General features: G+C 41.9%; 1 protein-coding gene across 1 annotated transcript; it reads right to left on the reverse strand.

Moving 5' to 3' along the window:
- Window positions 1–2,724: 2,724 nt before the first annotated feature.
- Zcchc12 (zinc finger CCHC-type containing 12) lies at window positions 2,725–4,001 on the reverse strand. Its single transcript, XM_026409081.2, has one exon. The coding sequence runs from the start codon at window positions 3,928–3,930 to the stop codon at window positions 2,725–2,727; it is 1,206 nt and encodes a 401-aa protein (XP_026264866.2). The 5' UTR covers window positions 3,931–4,001.
- Window positions 4,002–16,694: the final 12,693 nt, after the last annotated feature.

A 16,694-nucleotide genomic window follows, 5' to 3' on the forward strand; every position in this document is an offset into this window, starting at 1 on the left:
GTCACACAAAATGAAGTAAAAAAGAAATGTCAGTTCACATCAGGTTAGTGAAATAAAATTTTTGATAATTTCAAATGTACACAACAGAGAAGGAGGACGTAGAGGATCCATCACAGAACAGGTTTTCCAAGTAGTAGTCAATACTGATCACCCCAGCTAACCCCAATGAAAAGGAGGTGGAGGTATGAACAGGATTCATTTATTTTTCCATTCTCTTTTCTTATCTACCTGGTGCCAGAAAGAAATGATGGCAGCATAATCTATGTTTTTTGGGTAAAATATTCAACAAGCATTTATAGAGTGGAATCAAGAAAAGGTGAGTTTGAAATAGAATAATTTTCTAACCTGGGCTAAATATGGGGGTAGATACCCACCAAGAGTACATTTGAGGAGGGGTAGGGAGGAATTACCTATGCAAGCTGGAGGGAAATGTTGGTGGCTCCTGGGGCTCTGGGAGCCTGAGTAGAGCTGCCTTCTTCCTGGGGTTCTGACATGTGTCGCCATTGGCTCAAAAGAGTCCCAACCAGGGACTCAAAGGTGCCCTGGAGGAATGCAAGGAGTGGTCCTCTTGAGTCTTTGTGTCTGACCCAGTTCTTGGCTAAAGGGTCAGGGGCACAGGAGCCTCCCAGTTTCTTTAGGGCACTGAGGGTTTAGGAGACTGAGGCTTAAAGTAAACATTAAATGCTGGGGGAGGAAGGGCTAGAAGGCACAGAGTACAGGAAGCTGAATCTTCACACCTGTCACCAAAAGGTGAGTGTGGTTCCAGGGGATGGGATGGGGATGGGGAAGATTGTAAGATCAGATTGTGGGGACATGCATAAAACAGGAGCAAGGAGCCAAGGAAGAGCTGAGGGCGTGTTCTGTAAAGAAACACTCCCAAGTTCAAGGCAGGTTCTGGGTGTGATAACCCAGGGAAGGCTTCACTTCCAGTAACCTGTCTCCCATTCCTACCTCAGGGCCTCAATGTGTGCCCCGTTTGTCCTTACTGAGCATGTCATCGGCTGCTAACATAATTAGAACCCTAATCACTTTTCTTGAGACCCCCAAACTGTGCCATACCTAGTACAACAAAAACCAGGGTTCTGCACAAAAACCCCGCAGTCTCTTGATTCCTGCCCATCTCCTTGTCCCTGTCAATCTCCATGTAAGCCCCCCTGGTTAGAATGCCCTCACACCTCCTCCCTGACCCATGCGGCTCTATCCTTCTCCCCTGACACACCAGCCCTATGGCTGCACACTGTGTCCCTGCTCTGTGGAGCCTGTCTCTTCCATGAAAAATCCCCTCGGGGCCTCAGATGTGAGCCTGCATTTTGCTCTCTACCTTACACAGGATCATCTACACAGGATCATCTTCACCTCCACTACCAAGCCTGTCCAGCTTGCAAAAATGGGAACATAAGGACTCTCAGGTCTGAGATCACACATGTCCTCTTTTATCACCCTTCAATTTGAGGCCAGATGGGACAGCTCCTGAGAGGCAAGTTCCTGGAGAGCTCCCTTTTTAATCTCTCCCATGAATGTCCTCCACTCTGCTAAAATGGTGTGTAGGGCTTAGTGGCTTTCTGATTGCCATGTTCTATTGTGTGCCCTGGTGACTTGATTGCTGCTCATCCCTCTCTACAAAGGGGTGGGAGTGGAGGTGAGCAGGAGTTGGAATGGGGTTAGTTTTGGAGTCCTTGGGCTACCTATGCTCTACAGCTGTAGCATGAGTTTACAGAATGAGGTTTGAGTGCTGAGCTCCCAAGAGTAGCTGCTCTCTCCTTTCCTTAATCGGGGAGTGGGCACAGGGTGTTCAGGTCACAGAAGAGAGTCCTTGTCATGACCAGAATGTTGTCTGGAGCAGCAACAGCAACTTAAGGAATCCACCCAGGAAGGAATACTGCCCCTCTCCAAAATGAACAGGGATGGAGCCCCTGGAGTCCTCATGTTGGGCTGTAACCTCAGCATCCATTAGAGAAGAAAGCATTGTGATGTTGTCAAATAATACAGGCTATAATTTGGCTCAATGAGGTAGGAGACAGTTCCATTGTGATCAAGAGACCCTTTACCTTTGAGCAATATTTCAGCCCTTCTTCCCTTTTCCTCCTCCGCAAAATAAGGATGATAAAAACACAACCTCAAAATGACTCCCCCACTTTATACTTTTTCTTTCACTACATTTTATTTTTTCCCTTTACTTCTTAAAATACTACAGAGATATTAAAGTAGATGCTGATATATTTATTGACATAGAAGCTCACAACATATATTGTTTGGTGAAAAAATACAGCATATAGAACAGCACTTATATTTGGTCACTTTTATCTATACATATATCTATCTGGGTTCATAGGTACAGGAAAATATCCAGAAAGACATTCACCACAAGGGCTGACAATGGTTAAATAAGGGTGGTGAGTTCGGGGGTAACATACTTTACTTTTTGAACTTTTATCATTTAAAGATTTAGCAATGAATTATACAACTTTCACAAAGAGCATAAAGCCATCAAAGAAATGGGCACACACAGAAAATAGACTCTTAGGCAGTGGGAAAAGGAAGTAAGCCTAAAGGTCAGGACATCCCCTTCCACTATACTGGTAATATGAGACCCCTTCTCCTCCGTGACAAAAGAAAGTCGCTTTGTAGATTAACTCATGCAATTAGAACTCCCCCTTTCCTAATTTTCCCATCACCAAACTCTGAATATGGGAAATGGTTCATTTAAGGATGGGGGCTAGCACCTTACTGTGGCTCAGAGGAATCACTGGATTCACCACGGGCCTCTCCTGACCCCTCCTCCTCTGTATGTGTCAACTCCTGCAGGGTGATGATCAGATTCTCAAAAACCTGGGTCTTGTTGCTCTCATTATCACAGGTTTCTTTTGAGTGTCCTTCCTCCCCACAAAAGGAACAGCGAGTTGTGTGTTTTCGCTTCCTGGCTCTGCGCATATCCCTAGGACCATTAATCTTATGTCCAGAACCACTGCTGGTGGAAGGAGCCTCGGTTCCAAAATTACTGGGGGGATCGATGACCAACACTTGGTCCTGAGATCTGGCCCTGCCCCTGAAGGGAGGAGCACCTGAGGATGACAGTGGAGGGTCCCCAGACTCCACTAGGATCACATCCTCATCTGAGTCATCAAGGGTATCATCTATTTCTATCACACTGCAGTCGTCACTGCCAATTGCTACAGGCAGGGAGTCCTGAAATGCTCCGGGGCTGTCTGCCCCCTCCACCACTGACTCAGATCTCTTGGGCCGCTTCCGTTTAATAAAAGTGTCATCCCAATCCTCTTCCTCCCTTATCATCCTGATTAACTCCAGGAAATTGGGAAGCTGCTCCTGCTCATTTGCATACATCCTGAGAAGACCCTGAAGCCTGAAGCGCAGATTTCTATTCAGCTCAGCTCCTATGAGGAGCTGGTGCAGGCGAGTCTGGTTGGCATCCTTCTCAGCTAAGATGCCTGCCTGAATAGCATTCTGGAGCTGCACCTCCAAACGGATCACGTAAAGGGAGGCTTTCTCCCCTTGGGCCTGCAAGGTGTTAAAAAAATTACCATGCGCGGTCACACTGCTCTCAGATTCCCCAAACACCAGTTTCATTGCTCGCAAAAAATCTGCCACACTTAGGTTGGGGTTGGCAGCTTGGAGCAAACGCATGACCTCTCGAGCAGGGCCCCTAAGGGTTTTCATCAAGCGCTTCAGCTTTTCCTCCTCAGACATATTCCAGTCTGGCAGGACCCCATTGACTTGGGCCAGCCAGTTTTCAAAGGTTTCTTCCCCCTGTGCTGGCACCGCCCTCCCCGAGAAAAACTTCATATTTCTGTCTGCCATGCTGGCCATCAAAGGCCCAAGACTCCTGCCCAGGGACCTCAGCATGGAATGGGCCCAAGGCGGCAACGGCGCATTCTGCCGACGGCTACCCACACGTGCAATAATACTAGCCATGCCTAACAATGATAGGGTATCTGAATACACGATGCTCAGGCTTTTTAGAAATAAAAGCCTAATCTGCAGATGTTGCGGTGCTCTTCCTTCTTCCGATTTCAGTGGAGGCTGTAAAAAAGGAAAAGGGGGGATTAAACAGAGAGCAGGCTGCAGCTATATACTCTCCCTACCTCGGTAGCGTGCATTACAGTTTATATCTATCCACTACCCTAAAAACATCCTGCAGGAGACTGGCAATTACAGGTTCTCAGGGCTAGCTGGTGTCCCCTCGCTACTAGGGTGCTTTCTGCAGCCACACAGACCCCCTCCCGCCAAGTTCTTCTAGAGGAACTGCGACTTGCTTCGAATTCCAGGTTTTACAGCATAATGCAGCTGATGCTGGGCTCTCAACAGAGCACAGTGCTTACGGATTTGTGGAAATAAAATAAGATCTAATTAATTTCATGATCTAGCCTCAACCACCCTCCCTTCTCAAAATCATCACCCTCTCTCATTTTTTTTTTTTTTGATTCTTACAGGGGCTCAGAAAATAATGCTCACCTTTTTTCAGGTTCAAGCTCTGCAACCGGTGCCCTCTACGAGAAAGCTCACCTCCGGGTTTGTACAACCCTGTGCTTAGGGCGTCAAGACTGCGCCACAGCAGAAGGAAGGTAAGGGTCAGAAGCAGCCTCAGCCTCAATCTCATCCCGCCACTCCCCGCCCCCACTCCCCGCACCACGCCGCTTCTCCCACCTTCTGAATACAAGCCAAAATGCACCCCTGTAACCCCCCGGGAGACCACTGACCTACCAGCTGTATCAGTCAACTGCGCAGAATTAAAGTTCAGGTTTTCGTCTTTGATGAGCTGTTATGGAGAAAAAAAAAAACAAAAAAACCAGGAGTTGGACACACCCACCCACGTATTCCTCCCCTAGAAGAGGTGAGGATATGCAAAGAGGGTTCGGAGCGAACACCATTCTTTACCCCTCGTCCTGAGCACGCCACCACCCCCCACTCCCCTCTCCCTAGTCCAGGCAAATCCTACCCGGTCGGAAGCATCCAGGTTGAGCCCTACCTCCTTCCTCCGCGTGGCCGGGCCTTGGGTGCTCCTTCCCCTGCCTCGAAGTTACCGATTCTCCACACTGGGAGCCGCCCAGTACTGGGGAGGATGTCCCCCACCCCTCTTCGTACGAGGGAATCGTGCCCCCATGTATTTTACCTGCAACCCGCTGCTAACGGTGTGCTCCGGCGTCCACAGCTATGGATTCCGCCTTCTAATCTCCGCAGCCCTGTAAAGGAAAAAGACGAGCGCCTCTTCCGCAGCTAAGCGGCCCAGAGATGCCCGATGGAACTGCCTCGCACGGCCACCCAGCGAGGGGGAGCCGAGACGCGGCAGCGCGGTTCCGAGGCAGCTGCGGCTGCTTTTATCCTCTGCGGGCTGAGACAAAAGAGCGTGAGGAGCAAGCCGACGCAGCCAATCAGTGGAGCGCGGGGGCGGGTGCCGGCGCGGAGTCGGCCGGGAGAACCTGTGTCCCAGGGGCAGGTCCGTGGGGCGTCACGTGCAGCTCCGCAGGTCTCAGAGACTGGTTTGCGTTTTACCCGTGAGTCGGCTTCTTTCTCCCTCCACTCTTTCTTTCCTCACCCCTGGCTCAATTCCACGTCTTCAGGGCAGGTGTATTATAAACCTGAGGCAGGACCCAAATCAAAACAATAGAGGCTCGTCACCTTTGTGTTAGGGGAATGGGAGGAAGCATTAGTGCTTCCTTTGTGGAAAACAGTTTCCTTCAGACGTTCCCTCTTTTATTGTGAAGGAGGTGGCAGTATGTCCACTTAATGGAAGATTTGGAGCACCATAGCTCCCTAACCAACACTCAAGTATAGGTTCAAAGTGGACTGCATGAGGATCATTTTTAAAAAAATATTTTAGTTGTTGATAGATCTGTTTTTTTAATTTATTTATCGTGGTGCTGAGAATCGAACCCAGTGCCTCACACATGCCAGACAAGTGTGCTACCACTGAGCCACAGCCCCAGCCCTGTATGAGAATCATTTTGAGGAGCTTGTTGGGAATGCAGATTTCTGGACCCCAGCTCTAGGGGATTCTGATTTACTAGAGTAGGGGTTTGCAGTATAGTTTTGTATTTTTAACCAACGATGTTAGTTGATTTTGTGGTGTAGAGAGGTTTATGAATAGGTAAATGGGCCTGACTCCTATGTTACCTATGCATAGCATATTGGCGGTGAACTGCAACTCCAGGGCATGTTCCTGTTCCTGCCTGGGGTACATGATCTTCCTGAAACTGTATGCAAAAATTTGGGACTATGAAGAAGGCTGAGTAATGGCCACCCCAATATATCAAGCCCTAATTCCTAGAATCTGTAAATATTACCTCATGAAGTAAAATGGTCTTTTGCAGATGTGATTTAAGGATGTCGATTTGGGAAGATTAGCCAGGTGGGCCCTAAATCCAATTGTAAGTGTCCTTATAAGAGAGAGGCAGAGGGAAAGTTTATGCACACGAAAGAGGACAAGAAGATGGGAATACAGGGCAGAGACTGCAGCAGAGCAATGGGGCCACAAGCAGAGGAAAGTGAGTAGCTACCAGAAACTGGAAGAGGCATGAAAAATGTCTGGCTTCCAGGGTCTGTGAGAAAATGCATTTCTTTTGTTTTAAGGCACACATTTTGAGGTAGTATGTTATGGCAACATATTAGTTTGTTCAGGCTGTTCTAAAAAATGCCACAGACTGGTTTTTAAACAATAGAAATTGATTTATCATAGACCCTGGAGGCTAGAAATTACAAGATCAAGATGCTGGCAGATTCTGTCTCTGTTGAAGACCTGTTTCCTGGTTTATAGATGGCACCTTCTTACTGTGTCCTCATGTGGTGGAAGGGACAAGCTAACTGTCCAGCTTCTCTTTTGTTAGTATATTAATCCTAATCATGAGTGCTTTTCCCTTGTGACCAAATCAAAGGTCTCACTACCTAATGTGAGAAAGAAAAGTCTGGTTGTCCATTTTCAGAATATAGTATTCAGCTTTAATTGGATCAAATTGGATCCATTTTAATTATAGCTCTTCCCTTTGCCTGCCCCAATTTTAAAATTAGCCAATCCCATAGATCATTAGGCCAAGTTCCTCCAATCAGGGTGGTGAAGAGCAGCGCTGCAGTAGGGATAAGAGCAGGTGGATTGCCTGCCCAGGTGTGTTTACTAGCCAACTGTAGTAGCACACCCTTCTGGCAGAAGTAAAGTTTGTCTTGTCCACCCACTTTCCCGCTAGTGTTTAATTTCTTATGGCACCTCAGTAATACCATCACCTTGGGGATTGGAATTTCAACATATGAATGGGGGTGGGGTACACAAACATTCAGACCATAGCAGACAGCCACAGAAAACTAATACAAACTGTGTATTTTTCTAAAATCCACAGCTTTGTAGATTTTTAAATGGTTCCTTGGGCCAGTAATGATTAAAAATCACTCCCCTTCAACTTTTCTTCATTAATGTCTTCCCACCCTCACTGGTACTTGAGGAAGTACATGAAATGAAACTCAGTATGACTAAACCCCTTGATGACAGCTCTCTGCCACTGATAGACAGTACTTCCATTTCTTGGCTTGAGGACAGGTTGCTAGGTTGCTCTTCCTAGAGCTCTGGAGGGGACTTCTCTTTTGCTGGATTTGGCATCGCTGGCCCCAGAGAATAAGCTACTTGCTGATGAAGGTTGGTGGAAGTACAAAGAAGAGGCAGGTTGCTCACCTTGCACAGTCAGGGATGAGGCTGACAATGGTTTATGGGCTTTCTTCAGACTTTTGATTCTGCTCCCCAGTACTAGGATATCTGATCCTGACTTCTAAACATTTAAATTGACTTCATCACCAAATCCCATAATCTGCAGTGGGACCTAGTGGCATCAAAAAAAAAAAAAGACAAAGACTTAATCCCAGTGACTTGGGCTGAAGCGGGAGGATGTTGCATTCAAGGCCAGCCTTAGCAACTTAGTGAGACTCCATCTAAAAAATAAAAAGAACTGGGAATGTAACTTAGTGGTAGAGTGTTCCTGGGTTCAATCCTCAGTGGTGGGGGTGGGGATAGAGACAAGGATTAAATCTTAGAACTCTGACAAAAAGTTCAATTATGTAAACCCAGTGCTGGGTTGAATCATCAGAACAAAATCAAGGTCTATTTATGTAGGGCTAAGAGGCATATTTGCTAAACTGCCTCAAGTTGGATAAAGCATATATTATCTCTGGCCTCATGTTGTAGGAAAAGGATTGGGGGTGAAAGAGTATCTAATTTCAAGAATTCCAGCACTGATGGCTCTAAAGAGGCCGTATTTTATTTTTCAATTGTAAAAATTAAACCTTAAAATCCTGAAGGTTAATAGCTAAAGCTTCCAGTTGAAACATTAACTACCTTTGACTGCTTTCCTTTTCTATGTCAGTTTTCCATACCTTACCTCATTTAAGGATCCCAGCAACCCTAGTGAGATAGGCATTGTTATCCCACCAAAGGAACTGAATGTAAAGGGGCACTTCACACTAGGAGTTTCACCCATCCAAAGTGAAAGCCTGGATGGGGATGCTTATAGTAGTTCTGCTTATGTTAATTTGACATATCCAAAAAGAGAGTAAAGCCCTGTGCAGTGCCCCACACCTATAATTCCAGTGGCTTAGGAGGCTGAGGCAGGGGGATCTTAGCCCAAAGCCAGCCTCAGCAACTAAGCCAAGCCTTAAGCACTTTAGCAAGACCCTGTCTCAAAATAAAAAATAATAAAAATATATTTTTAGCTGAACAATTATGAAAATGCTCATATCATAACTTGTGAGATACAGCTAAAGCAGAGCTTAGAAAGAAAGAACATCTATTAGCAATAATGAAAGGCCAAAAGTTAAAGAGTTAAGCCCCCATACCAAGATGTAAGAAAAAATAAAGCAAAAAAAAAAATTTTTTTTTGGTACCAGGAATTGAACCCAGGGACACTTAATCACTGAGCAACATCCCCAGCCTTTTCATTTTTTATTTGAGACATGGTCTCAGTATATATGTGTAATAAGAATTGTAATGCATTCTGCTGTCATTTTTTTAAAAATCAATTTAAAAAACAGAAAGGTTCTCCTTTGGCTGTGGGACACCCAAAGGCCCACACTCTTATTGATGGGGTATATATAGGAAAATTTGCCTTCCTTTAAATGTCTTGAATCCATGGGGCTGGGGATGTGGCTCAAGCGGTAGTGTGCTCGCCTGGCATGCGCGTGGCACTGGGTTTGATCCTCAGCACCACATAAAAATAAAATAAAGATGTTGTGTCCACCGAAAACTGAAAAATAAATATTAAAAAATTCTCTCTCTCTCTCACTCTCTCTCTCTCTTTAAAAAATGTCTTTTTTGAGTCCTAACAAATAAATATTTCATCATATGCTCATGAAAAGAGAGAGAGAGAGAGAGAGAGAGAGAGAGAGAGAGAGAGAGAGACAGGGTCTCATTGAGTTGCCTAGGGCCTCACTAAGTTGCTGAGGCTGGCTTTGAACTTGTGAGCCTCCTGCCTCAGCCTCCTGAGCCCCTAGGACTACAGGAATGTGTTAGCAAGACCAACAATTTTTTAAATGATATAAGAATAAAAATTAATGAAATACAAAAACATTAATGAACTATAAAGCAAGCAAATAATAAGTCAAGAATGCCCCCTCTTGCCACTTCTATTTAACATCATATTGGAGGCTCTAGCCAAGATAATTATGGAAGAAAAAGAAATCAATGGCATTCAGATTGGAAAAGAAGAAGTAAAAACATCTCCCATAAGTAGGTGATATGATTTTTTTATATAGAAAATCTTAGGGATGTCATTAAAAATCTTCTGTAACTGGTAAATGAATTAGCAAGAGTGTAAGATACAAGATCAATATACAAAAGTCAGTTGTATTTCTATATACTAGCTATATATGATCAAAATATGAAATTAGGACATTTATTTTTACAACAGCACCAAAACCCAGACATTTATGAACAAATTTAACAAGAGAAGTACAAAGCTCATAAACTGAAAAATCACAGAACAGTGTTGAAAGGAATTGAAGATTTAAATAAATGGAAAGATATTTCATGTTCATGGGTTAAACACTAATTATTGTTGCTAAAAAAAAAAGATCTACAGATGGATGTATAGGTTTAATGTAATTTCTACCATAATCTTAGTGGGCTTCTTTGTAGAAATTGACAACGTGATCCTAAAATTCATATGGAAATGCAGGAGACATAGAATAACCAAAACAATCTTCAAAAGGAAGAACAAAGTTGTAGGACTCATACTTCCCAACTCCAAAGCTATGATAATCAAGACTGTGTGGTCCTGGCATAGGGATAGATATACATATCGATGGAAGAGAATTGAGAGTCCACAAAAAAACACATACGTTTATGGTCAATTGCTTTTTTTTTTTTTTTTTTTTGCAAATGGACACAATACCTTTAATATGTTTATTTTATTTATCTATTTTTATGTGGTTCTGAGGGTCAAACCCAGTGCCTCATACCTGCCAGCATGCACTCTATCACTGAACCATAACCCCAGCCCCTGGTCAATTGCTTTTTGAGAAGGGTAACAAGACCATTCAATGGGGAAAGAGTAATCTATTCAACAAATGGTACAGGGACAACTGAATGTCCACATGCAAAATAATTGATTTGGACTGCTACCTCACACTATGAACATAGACCCAAATATAAGAGCTAAAATTATAAACTTCTTAAAAGAAATAACAAATGTAAATCTTTGTGTCCTCAAATTAGGGAAAACATTCTTAGGTATGACACTAAAGCATAAGTAATAAAGTAAAACATAGAAAAATTGGACTTCATCAAAATTTATAGCTTTTCTGTATCAGATGACACTATTAAGAAAAACAAAAGGAAATTCATAGAGCCTGTTTTTGTGACATCCACCTGTAATCCCAGCTACTGGAGAGGCTAAGGCAGGAGGATGGCAAATTCAAGGCCAGCCTGGGCTACTTAGAGAGACCCTGTCTCAAAGTAAAATTTTATAAAGGGCTGGGGATGTAGCACAGTGGTAAACACCCCTAGGTTCAATACCCAGTACCACAGGGGGAAAAGAGTCCACAAATGAGACAAAATATGTGCAAATCAGGTATCTGATATGAGACTTTTATCTAGAATTCATAAAGTGTTTTATAACTTGATGATAAAAAGAAAACCCAATTTAAAAAATGGCAAAGGATCTGAATAGACATGTCTCCAGGGACAGTACATGAATGGCCAGTAAACACATGAAAGGATGCTCCACATCATTAACCATTGGGAAAATGCAAATTAAAACCAAAATGAAATACCATTTTATACCTACTAGGATGGCTCTAATAAATAAAATAACAAGTTTTTTTGCAAGGATATTGAAAAATTAGAATCCTCAAATATTGCTGCTGGGAATCTAAAGTTGTATAGCTTTTTTGGAAAACAGTATAGAATAGCCTCAAAAGGTTAAATATAGAATTACAATATGATTCAGCAGTTGCACTCCTGGATTGACACCCAAAAGAAATGAAAACAAATATCTGTACAAAACTTGTACACTGAAATTCATAGCAACATATTATTAATAATAATAGTCCTCAAATAGAAACAAACTAAATGTCCATCAGTTGATGAATGGATAGAAGGAAATGAGTACTGATTGATGCTGCCACATAAATAAGCCTTGAAAGCATGAAAGAGGACAGGCACAAAAGGCCACATATTGTATTATTTTGTTTACATGGAGTGTTCAGAAGAGGCAAATCCATAGAGACAGAAAATAGATTAGTGTTTGCCAGGGACTGAGAGAGGAAAGAAAAGGAAAAGAGCACCACTGCTAATGTATAGGGTTTCTTTTTATGGTGAAGAAAACATTCTAAAATTGATTGTAATGATGCAACTCTGAATATATTTTAAAGACATTAAATTATAAAATTTACAAGGATGAATTTATGGATATGCACTGTATCAAGATAAAGCTTGTTTTTTAAAAAAGGAAAACATTTGTATAAAGCTTACTCACAGGTAGAATCTATATTGTTTAGACATGCACATAGAGATGATAAAACTAAAACAAAGCAAGATTTATTACCATAAAAATCAGGATAGGGGCTGGGGCTGGGGCTGGGGCTCAGTGGTAGAGCACTTGCCTAGCACATATGAGGTCCTAGGTTGATCTTCAGCACCACATAAAAATAACCAAATAAAATAAAGGTATGCTGTCCATCTACAACTACAATTTTTTTTAAAGTCAGGATAGTTGGGAGTAGGGTTGGGAGTATAGCTCAGTGATAGATTTGATGTGTTAGCTTTTCATCACTGGGACAAAATACCTAAGCAAAACATCACAAAGGAGGAAAGATTGATTTTGGCTCACAGTTTCAAAGGTTTCAGTCCATGATTGGCTCACTGCGTTGCTGTGGATAAAGCAGAAAATTATGGCAAAGAAAGTTTGGTTGAGAGGAGCTGCTCACTTCATGGTGGCTTGGAAGCAGGGGCATCCAGGGAGAGGAAGGGGATAAGGATAAGTTTTCCCTTCCAGAGCATGGCCTCAGTCACCTACTTCCTCCAACTAAGCCCTATCTCCTTCAATTTTTACAACCTCCCAATAATGCCATCAAACTATTAATCCACTAATGGGTTAATCCACTGATGAGGTCAGAGCCCTCATGATCCAGTCACTTCCTAAGAGCCCCACCTCTGAACACTCTTTGCATTGGAGACAAAGATTTCAACACATGAGTCTTTGGGGGAACACATCAAATCCAAACCATAACACTTGCTTACCATGTTTGAGGCCCTGGTTTCAATCCAAAGGATTTTTACGTACATATATATGTATATACATATACATATATGTATATATAAATCATTAGTCATTTGGGAAATGCAAATTAATATATATGCAAATTAATATATGTATGTATATATGTATATGTATGTATATATGATCAGATGAATTGGACTTTATCAAAATTTAATATACATATATACAAATATGTTATATATACATATACAAATATATATTATATACAAATATATATATATAAAATTTTGATACAGTCCAATTTATACATATACATATATATATATAAATTTATTTTAAAAATTTATAAAATTTATAAAATAAACTTATTTTTACTTTTCTGGGGCTGGGGATTGAACCCAGGGCCTTACACATGCCAGGCAAGCACTCTACCACTAAGCCATATCCCCAGTCCCTTATTCTAGATATTTAAAGGAAAGGATTGCTAAATTAAGTGTCCCTCGGATTAAAATTGGGAATTGAGGTGGGAAGGGATTTGAGTAGAGAGGAAGGAAAAAGTGACCTTGGAAAAAAAAGTACTTCTTTGGTTCCTGAACAAAATATTGTAAAGTATGCGGGTTTTGTAGCCAAACCCACCAGGTTTAAATTTTGCATTGACCGCTTAGTTTTCAGTTTTGTGATCCTTCTGTACCTCAGTTTCCACATATGTAAATGGAGATTACAATCATACCCAGCTGAAATGTTATTGTGAGGATTTAAGAAGATTATTCTTATAATCTTTGAGAATGTTACATGACACAAGTGCTCTCTATCTGGCATCTGTTATTATTTCTTCTTAAAGCTCTGTACATTGGTTAAATTAATTCTGAGTCCCTATTGCAGGACTGTTATTGTCCTATTTTCCATTTATTTTAGATAAACAAAAATATTACAATTGCATTTTAAAACATTTCTATTTCTTTCTCTTTTTTTCTTTCTTTGCTGTGGCCCTGGTATTTGAATCCAGGGTTGTGCACATGTTAAGCACTCATACCACTGAGCTAAACCACAAACCCCAAACCTCAACATTTACATTTCTGTTGATTCACTCTTCACGTTCAGTTCTGCCTCTTCAGTTAGTCCAAAGGAGGTTAAAATGAATAAATATCTATTGACCATTTTAATGTGGCAGGCATTATGTAAGATGCTTTCTTTACATATGCCAACTTCCTTATTCCTCAAACTGAGCTTGTGAATTGGCAGACTTAATAGAAACCAACATGCAGAGAGGTTAAGTGAGAAGCCTAAAGTTATACAGCTTGTAAGAGGTAGAGTCATGTTTTGAAAACAGGTCCATCTAATTCTAAAGCTGCTATGCTTTCCACTGCACCATGTTTTCTTGTTATTCAACATAACTTTCATCAATGGGAAATTAAGATAATATTCTAAACAAACACAGTTTTATTATTTTGTGTTAGCTTTCCATCACTGTGACAAAAGACATGAGAGAATCAACTCAAAAGGAAGAAAGACTTATTTTAGCTCATGTTTCCAAAAGTTTCAGTCCAAGATCAATTTGTCCATCACCTTGGGTCTGTGGCAAGGCTGAACATCATGGTGGGAGCCCATGGTAGAACAAGCTATTCACCTCATGGCAGCTGGGAAGACACAGAAGGGAAAGGGGGGGGGGTTCCCTCCAAAATCACACCTCCATAATCTAAGATCCTTCCAACTAGGCTCTATCTACTAAAGGTTCCACCACCTAGTGGCCTGGGCTGGGGACCAAATTTTCAGCACCTGGGACTTTGGAGTCCATTAAAGATCCACACTATAGCATATTTATATGAACTTAATATAGAAAAATTATGCCCAAAAGCCTGAGTTTTCTATATACTGAGAAAGTCTGTACCTAAATCTCTTGTTCTCTGTACTCTTGTAAATAGGTATTCCTCGAAGTTGCTTAAGTTCTAATAATCTATCAGGTTTTTAAAGTCTGGAAAAACTCCAGGAATACAGTAATAGGATTTCCAGGTCAGAGGAAGTGTATTACCAACAGGAGAGCACAGGCCATTGAATCTGAGGGAGCTCAGCGCCAATCTCCTGATGAGAGATCTGGCATCCAAAACTGTTATTTCACCACTTCCTCTTCTTCTGGTCCAGGTTTCTGAATACAGGAGAGCACCATCCAGAGCACCACTAGAGAAGGGCTCAGACACAGGTACACCAAGATCTGCACAGTTGACATCTCAGAAAATGTAGACCAGCCCTCTCCCTGCTGGTCTGGATTGTCTGAGATGACTAAGGCCTTGAGACTTATGGGACTTATGAGACTTATAGAACCAGGCACTTCAAAAACTCCCCTAACAGATGATGTAACTGGACCCCTTGACAGAGATAAGATCGAGTTGAGCCCAGAGGCAGAAGGCAGGCTAGAAAACCCTGGGTGTCCACTGGCATAAGGGAGGCTGGCAAGAAGTAGATAAGACTGGTGGCCATTTTGAATTAAGTGAAACTAGAATTAACCTGGAAGTCTGGGCTCAAAGGCTAGTCTTGCCACTCATGTGCAGATTAATTGTTCTCCTCTGGATATGTCAGTTTTATAATCTATAAAATGGAGACAACATCAGTAGCATCTATCACATTGGATTGTCCTGAGAATCAAATGAAATCTTGCAGATTAAAGTACTATGAAAACTTTCATGGTATATAGAACTCTGAGGTTATGTTTACTTGTTTTGTTTGCTTGTATATCCTTAGCACCTAGGACAGTGTCTGGCACATAGCAGGCACTCAATACACATCTCTTTAATGAATCAATGAATGAATAAAAAAGATATATTCTAGATTTCTAGTAATGACTGTTTAGAATACTAGGTGATTATGATAAGCAAAACTATGAAATAGGCAAAAGTAAGTTCTTGCAATCTTCCATTTACAGCTCTGTTCCCTGTGCCTTGACAGTGCCCTAGAAGTATATCAAATATCCATATTCCTCACGCTAGTACATTTTCGTCACCCAACCCACTTGTTATTAATGAGTACAAGAACCACTGCCATTCATCAAAAGTTTATTATGTTCCAGACCCTAGGCTTCACAAGCACACCCTCAGCTTGATCTTCAAATCCATCCCACATTTAATGGCTAGTTTTCTTGGGAAAAAATACACTGGTGGGTCTAATGCTTATGTTTTTTCACCTAAGCTGTAAAGACAAGTCCTTCATTTGAAGCTGGCATTATTCCTGTTGGATTTTCTGTTTTTAGGACTCCTCAAAGCCCAAATCCTATTCAAATTTGAAATTGTGTAGGAAGGGGTAAACTACCATATCTATGCCATTAGCATAATTGTGACTGATGGAGGATAAGCCAGGGTAGATCTGGGGTCCTGGTTTTTGAGGTAGTTCCCCAATGTCTGAGGAGTTGGCTGGACTTTTGCTTGTTGATTGGTCTTGGCCTGCACCATGGCACCAAGGCTATTCTATCCTCTTTTCCGATTACATCACCAGGACACAGCACCTGCCATTCAAATCCACATAATCTCTTTTCAACACTATGACATTTAAGAGAGCAGGAGAGAGCAACTTGTCAAATGCTTGTCCAGAGCTGATCACTTGGCCTCACAAATCCTTCCTCATGGCCAATAGATTTTTTATAAAGGAGTGCTAATCTCTTTGGCTCACTGCCCTTTGCATCCCTACAACCTTAGATGCTAAGGTCACTTGGCAGATTCAGAACCTTCTAGTAGGTTCTCTCACATTATCTCCCTCCACCCAAATTCTTCCTTCATAGTCCTATCATAGAAAGAATGGAACTATTTGTTGAGTAGTTTGATTTCCTTTAATCATCTACAAGTTCCCTCAAGTTCCATAAGAGCAGGTAGAGTTGACTTTCCTCTCTGGTGTATCCATACTGCCCAACTCTAGACATGCACAAAGTAGATGCTCAATCAGTATTTGTTGAAGAATGAATTAGGAGAAAACAAGTGAATGGGAGAGACTAGAATAACTGTG

This window comes from Urocitellus parryii, chromosome X (assembly GCF_045843805.1).
Source record: "Urocitellus parryii isolate mUroPar1 chromosome X, mUroPar1.hap1, whole genome shotgun sequence".
In the NCBI taxonomy this organism is placed as follows: Eukaryota; Metazoa; Chordata; class Mammalia; order Rodentia; family Sciuridae; genus Urocitellus; species Urocitellus parryii.

Excerpts from the sequence above, each read along its gene's own strand:
- Zcchc12 (XM_026409081.2), bottom strand. The coding sequence starts at position 3,930 with ATGGCTAGTATTATTGCACGTGTGGGTAGCCGTCGGCAGAATGCGCCG.